Below are 7,111 nucleotides of genomic sequence, written 5' to 3'. Positions count from 1 at the left end.
TTTCAAGTGAGACTTGTACCCCGAGAACTCTTGGGTTTGTCCTGTTTCCTTCTCTGTTCTACTTTCTGGGACATTTATTCAACTCTTATTTCCTAGCTGTCCATTCAGAGTACACAGACCTTTAGAAGGTCCTGCCCTCCACTATGCCAATCCAAACACAGAGCCTCCTGGGGCTCTAAGCTCCCTCCATCATTCTTTCTCCTCTACACTGTCAACCTTTGTCTTCCAAAAATGTGTGGAAATAGTTCATTCATTGGTTACTGCCAACTCTTATTATTACTCCCTCTCCTTTGGGTTCACTCCTCTACAATGAGTGTATTACTCTTTTGTGGTTTCATTTTCATTTCAGTGATTTTTTGGGAAAAATGTTTTGAAAGTATTCAAAGTTGAATTCTCAGAGCTTTTGTTTCAGAAATTCAGCCCTATAATTTCATATATAAGTTTCATAAGGAAAAAAGTAAAACTTTCAACCAGTACCAATTTACCTGTTTAGAAGAGTCCATTCACCTGTTCAGTTTCAGGGTCTAAATCAATATCATAGAAGCAGGGCCGGGTAGGGAGTCCCGGCATTGTGCTCATCTAGGAGATGTGAAACAGTATTAACAATGAACATAATCTTCTCTTCCACCTTCCCCTCCGATAGAAAGCCCACAGACAGAACATCATTTCATGGCTGTCAATAAAGGGGGCACATTCCTTCTGTTACATTAAAAATCAAGTCACTGATGCTGATATGAGCTCAGAGAAACCCTCCTGTTCTTCAGTAAAACCACATGCCAGGCTTCCAGACTGATCACTGCAATGGGAAATAGCAGGAGGTGCTTTCCCCTTGGGGGAGTTCTGGCACTATACTGCCTAAGGCATTTATTTGACTGCTAACTAGAAGGCTGGCGGTTCAAAATTACCAGCCACTCCTCAGAAGGAAGACATGGCAATCTAGTTCCGTAGAAATACAGCCTGGGAAACCCAAGGAGGGGTTGCTATGACTTGGAACCAACTTGACAGCACTGAGTTTGTTTTTTTCGGGGGGGGGTTGCTTTCACCTTTGTCCTAGAAGGCCAGGAGCTGGGAGGCTTAGGAATCAGTCATACATCTCCTCAACTCTCCCTTCACAAGAGCTGGGAGGCACTGGGCACATGCGCTTTTTTACATTTGTTTTAAAGGGTCTTGTGTAGATGCCCGTGCTATTTCTGCTTCAGCAAAATGACATGAGAAATTAGTATCCTTTAACTTGGGCCAAGACATTTCTGCCCACAATCTAGATGATTTTACAATCACTATTCTTACTGGTCCAATTTGACCATCTAAAACTTAGCTTGTAATGCTTATGAAATATATTTACACTTTTCCAAGACTTGGCTTTGACAAATATCTACTTAGATGCAAATCTGTATAGCTTGTAAGAGAAAACTTGGTATATTTTCATCTGTAACAACCTCCTGTATAATGAACACACACAAGTTCCAAATCAAATTCAGACAGGAAAACAGTGTAGGCTGAACTTTCAAAACTTAACTATAAAAATGTTATAGAAAAGAATGAGTCATCTTTAAGGATGAGCCATCTTTAAGGATGAGTCATCTGACACACAAACATCTATACTTTAGAAAAGCTAATTCTGCTGCCTAAGTGTCAATCAATACTTCTTAGGACACCCTAAAGGATCTGAGGTGGGTCTCCACTCTAGTAGTCTATAAAAGGTAAGTGCTGGGTGAGGAGACAAGAAGGAAGAAAGGAGTGGACTGGTCCTCAAACTTAGTAGAAGAGCCTGAAGGTGACACGATAAAGAGCAGACATGCACGCACACGTGTATAGGAAGAAAACTCCAAAGACGGTCACCAAAACAGTGATTCTATTTAGAAAGTAGGATTTGTGGTGATTTTTACTCTTTCCCAAAGAGAATTTCCCCATTAAACATTAATCATGGGAAAACACAAAACAATGAAACGATGATGTATATATACACATATGCACCTAGGTACGACAGTCTGAAAAGCATCCACCATGCCTCGAGACAATAGATCTCATACTCAAATCCTCTGGGTCCCAATGAGCAATCAGAAAGCATTAAGAGTAGTGACCGTAAAGCCATCTAAATTCTGTGTAGAAATGTATTGTTTCAAGTTAGAGCTGAAGCCCCCTTCCCCAGGACTCTGGTCCAGATAAGAGAGCCAGTCTTGGGCAGGGCGGGTTGTGTTTCTCTCCAACCTGTAGGCAGACCCTCACTGGCCAGACCACTTGCAGATTTGCTTTCATCTCCACAGTCACCCTCTGCGTGCAGACAATGAACATCACTGCGCAGAGTGCAACTACCGCTTTCAGCTGGCAGCTGCTAACAATTTCTCCAGAAACAACAACACATATTTCTGCATTATTCAAGGTCCGAGGTAAACTGTGTGGCATTTCTATTAAAAGAGAATTTCTCCAAATCCTAAAGACTGAGGAACACTGTAACAAGGTTAAGCTTCTGCCCTGTGGAGATGCTGGGAGAGGCATTGGGGCAGGTACTCATGTTGACCACATCACATACCTTTCTTTCGACTGTTACACAATGGTACTGTCTCACACTGACAGATGGGGGGAGCACAGCTCAACCTGCCCAAGATCCACAATGGCAGAGGTACGAACTAGATTAACGTTCCTGTCAAGCACTTTCCACTGTCTATTGCCCTTCTTGCCACTCTCTTACTACACTGACAGGGTAAGATCACTCTGAAGGGGCAGCTGATGGATGAGCTAATTACCTGAATTAAGCAATATGTCACCAAACTGTGACTGTGTCCTTCAACAACCCTCAACTTCCCTACAGCAAATCTCCTCCCTTGATACTTACCAAATCTGTAAGGTTGTGAAAGTATTTAACAACTAATTCACCTTAATAAGCAATCCCACTTTTCACATCTACAGGGTTCATTTGCATTTTAAATAGGGAAATTCCTTATTTAAAAAGACAAACAAAACAAACAACCCAATGAATTCCCTGAATTTTAGGCACTAGCTCAGGACCAGGGAGATGGAGAGCTTCTGTCACTACTACCTCAGACAGCTGTTGGGAGCCTGAGCTAATTAATGTGTGTGTGTGGTGCTTCATAAATGTTAGCTGTGCTATTATACACCATCATTACCACAGCCTCTCAATTAGGCCCATCCTGGATTCGGTTAAGGTCACGCTGTCCTTGGGAAACAGATTTTTCTGATTCAGTAGAAGCAGCTATGGCATCACACTGGAACTAACACCAAGAGAGTCCACAACAAGACATGAATCGTGAAAGGCCCTACTCCAACTTTCTCTCTGGCAGTGAACTCTGTCATTTAGTATTTGCCTGGTGGCTTCAGCAATGAATTTAAGACCAGAAGCGCCAGGTGAACAAGCACCTCTCTCCATCTGCAACTCTCACTTACCGTTCCCACTAAGGGGTACAGAAAGCCAGCCCCCACGCTGGCGCGGATATCACGGATGGGTAGGACAAAGCCTGTTGGCACACCTTTTTGCTCTGGGTTGTGAGACAAGGATAAGTGTGTTTTGGCCATGCAGATGGGCAGATTCCCAAAGCCCTGGGGAAAGACAGAAAGAGAGGAAGGAAAAATGAAAAGTGGACAAATATAACAAAAAAACACCCGGGCACTGTGACTGTACAGATTCTTCAATTTATCTGAACGCCTATCTCCCTTTGCATCCAGCTCGACCTCATTACCCTCCAGCTTAGTTATCCCAGATCAGAAACAGAAGCAGCTGAGGGAGGGAGGCAAGTACTGATAACCGTCTTCTACAAGTGAGTGTTTTCATCTATGTAACCAATTGAAAATGATAGTTTGGAGTAGATGTGAGGGTACAGCTGAAGGCAGTTCCTCAACATTTCAGTAAGCTATTCTGTATCTGGGAGCTAGCACAGTGCCTAAGGCACTTGACTGCTAACCAGAAGGCTGGTGGTTCAAACCCACCAGCCACTCCTTGGAAGGAAGGCTGGGCAATCTACTTCCGTAGTGATACTGCCTTGGCAACCCAAGGAGGGGTCGCTATGAGTCGGGTCTGACTTGATGGCACATAACAACAACAACAACAACATTCTGTATTTCCCCACAGGTTTTTCACATACTCCCCCACCACTCATGCTATGTATGTGGTGGTGGTAAGGCGCTGTAGAGTTGACCTCCTGTGCAATGGGATCACTGTTGAGATTTTCAGAAGGGTTATTTGCAGAAGTAGATCACCAGTCCTTTCTTTCTAGTCTGGAATCTTCACTGAAACCTGTTCATCATCATACCAGCACATAAGCCTCCACTGAGAAACAAGTGGTGGCTGCACCTGAATTACAATGACTAGGAATTGAATCCCGGTCATCTGCATGGGAGGCGAGAATTCTACCACTAAACCACTGCTGCCTTCCTCAAGATATGTATGCCCTGGATTACTATTTAAGAAAGAATTTCAAAGTAGAAAAAGAACTTGGGACCTGATCACCTAACCCAATCTCGTACTTCTGAGGAGACGATGCTGCCCAAAGAAGTAAAGCTGCAAGGGTCTGGCAGGGCCAGGGGAGCATTGGGGATCCTGACTCCAAGGCCGGCTTTGTAAAGAGCTGAAAGGGTGAACCAATTGAACACCTACCTGCTTTGTGTAGACTTCAGCTTTTTGCTGGGCTTCTGGGAGCAATTCAATGTCATCTGCCCCGTAGATTTTCTGTGCAATGATCCTGATCTTATCTTCAACTGGAAGCTAATGCACAAGAAAAAGAGGAGAAAACTGTGACTGGACATGCATGGATATCTAGTCACGTTCTAGGTCAGAGTCTCCAATGAGGGCCAGAAGATGTTTTTATATACAGATATGCAAATGGTTTGAGGTTTATTGGGTTAGAAACATTTTCTTTTAATACCAAGCCTCAAATTGTGGAAAATGTCCCACAGAGGTAAAACTACTATATACACATGCATATACAACTTTAAGAGGTACATCTTAAATAATATAGTTAACCACCCAAGAACAATTATTTCTTCATAAATAAAAAGATGTTCTAACACTGGAGATCAGCCTCAAATCAAGCTAGATCTGTGTATTGTTTATGAAATGAGACAACCCATGTCCATCTCTATAACCTCCAGTTTGTACATGAGAGGCAGATGCTATCTTTAACACAACATATGGAGGGTAACTGCCGTTATTTAGAAATAGTCATAAAAATAAAATCACCTGGCCCTCAGATAATCTTTAAAGCTTAAACTAAAAATATGCCCTGAAGTCTTCTCAAAACCAAACAGTAGTCTAGCTTAACCAGTAGAGAATGTCTGCCTTGAGCACTGTGCTTTAAGAGCTATCTAGATGGGATCAAACTGACAACAGCAACTCTGAAGAGCAGGTAGGGCACTTTGGGCACACTGAGTTTTTGTTAAACAACTCAGCAAAGGAAGGTGAGAATGGTTATACAACTCAAAGAATGGAATCAGTGTCACTGAGGTGTGCATTGTAGAAATTGTTGAACTGGTATATGTTTTGCTGTGTATATTCTCAATAACAATAAAAATCAATTACAAAAATAAATAATAAAATCACCATGGAATTAAAATGGAGCTCTGGTGGCATAGTGGTCAAAGAATTCAGTTACTAACCAAAAGGTTGCTGGTTCAAACCCCCTGGTCGCTCCATGGGAGAAAGATGAGGCAGTCTTATTCTGTAAAGATTTACAGCCTTGAAAACCCTATGGGGCAATTCTACTCTGTCCCATAGGGTTGCTAGGAGCTGGAATCGACTCAGTGGCAGTGGGTTTCGTTTTGGTTTTATGCATTAAGGCAACCCAGTGACTTCTACGGTCAACACACACTGGAAGTGGTATGAAAGGATGTCACCCAGGGCACATGAAGCAAACAGGATCCTCTCTGCAATGGCAGCAGATAGAGGCTAAGAGTCTCACCAGTAGTGAGGGCCCCAGTGCCACATGGTTGCCTCCTCTAGGGCAAAGGTTTCAGAGATGTGGCACCCTGCTTCTTAAATACTGCTGCAGTCTAGTTCTGGTCACCAAGATTCAGTGAAAACAACAGAGAGAGAGACTGCCTAAAGAAAATGGGAAGGAAAGCTACTGACAGGTAATCTGGATGAGCAAATTCTAAAATTAGGCAATAAATCTGGCTCTATACTCCCTAGCAACCAAGGCAAAAAGAACATGTTGAGTGAGTTTTGTCTTTTGAAAGAAGTAATACTCCATTAAATTTTTTTTTTCTCCTTCTGAACTAAACAGGAATCATTTACAGAAGGGCTATGTATAACGAATATGACTAAAGTGAACATTCAATTATGGTCTTATACATAGATTACTTTTGTATGCAACTTATAACTGGAGCTCTATAAATGCCAAGGCACACTCAAAACTTTTGAAGCAAAAGCACTTTTCTTGAGGGGTGAATTAAGACTAGCAGCTGCTGAATAAAACAGAAAGTGGCTGCCTCCTGTTTGTCTGAACAAAGTTCCTGGTGGAAGTGGGTTATAAAAACCTCATTACACCACTTCTTCCAGGTCTCCTGATGGCCTTAAGGCTGGGGTTCCTGAGCTATGCACTGTGGTGAGGGCCGTGGAAAGGGGTAGCTATAAATGCTTTGCATTTATACTTTTCTGGTATTTTCCAAAAAGATGATTGGTTGAGCAGATTAGTCTATATACTGGCCAAAGCAGTCAACAGGAGATATTATTTATCATTATATTACTCTGCAAAGGATGATGAGAAACGTAAGAATGTCAAAACTGTTTCTTTCCTCTAGCTTTTTAGGGTCATTTTTGACAATCTCTGGTTACCTTTGAAAACCAAGCCAAAAAACCAACCTCAAGAATATAAGCAGAATTAGCTATAACATTTACTCTGTGGTCCTAACAAAGTTTCCAATGTTCTGAACATGCTACTTTATATCCAATCATATCCTGAAATACATGGGGAAGATAATGGAAAATAAGACACCCATAATAAGAACCACCTTTCTCTGAACTAATTTCATGGTATCAGAAAATAAGCAATGCTCCTGCTTGGGCTAGAGGTAATTTAAGTTATTCGGTGACAGGCAAAAACAACGGAGCCTCCTGAGGTGCTGCTCTGCTTTTGCACCTGAGGGCTTCTTTGAATGGAGA

General features: G+C 42.2%; 1 protein-coding gene across 1 annotated transcript in view; it reads right to left on the bottom strand.

Annotated features, from left to right (window-relative positions):
- Window positions 1-489: 489 nt before the first annotated feature.
- The window catches only part of MTHFD1 (methylenetetrahydrofolate dehydrogenase, cyclohydrolase and formyltetrahydrofolate synthetase 1), a 76,850-nt gene continuing 70,228 nt past the window's right edge, over window positions 490-7,111 (bottom strand). The window contains 3 exon segments of the mRNA XM_007942281.2: window positions 490-579; window positions 3,403-3,555; window positions 4,610-4,717. Of these exon segments, the coding sequence (XP_007940472.2) occupies window positions 490-579; window positions 3,403-3,555; window positions 4,610-4,717 (351 nt within the window).

This window comes from Orycteropus afer, unplaced genomic scaffold (genome assembly GCF_000298275.1).
Source record: "Orycteropus afer afer isolate SDZICR_OR568_19922 unplaced genomic scaffold, OryAfe1.0 scaffold00088, whole genome shotgun sequence".
NCBI lineage: Eukaryota > Metazoa > Chordata > Mammalia > Tubulidentata > Orycteropodidae > Orycteropus > Orycteropus afer.
The sequence above is the reverse complement of the archived record's forward strand: the minus strand, read 5'-3'. Positions and strand labels throughout refer to the sequence as shown.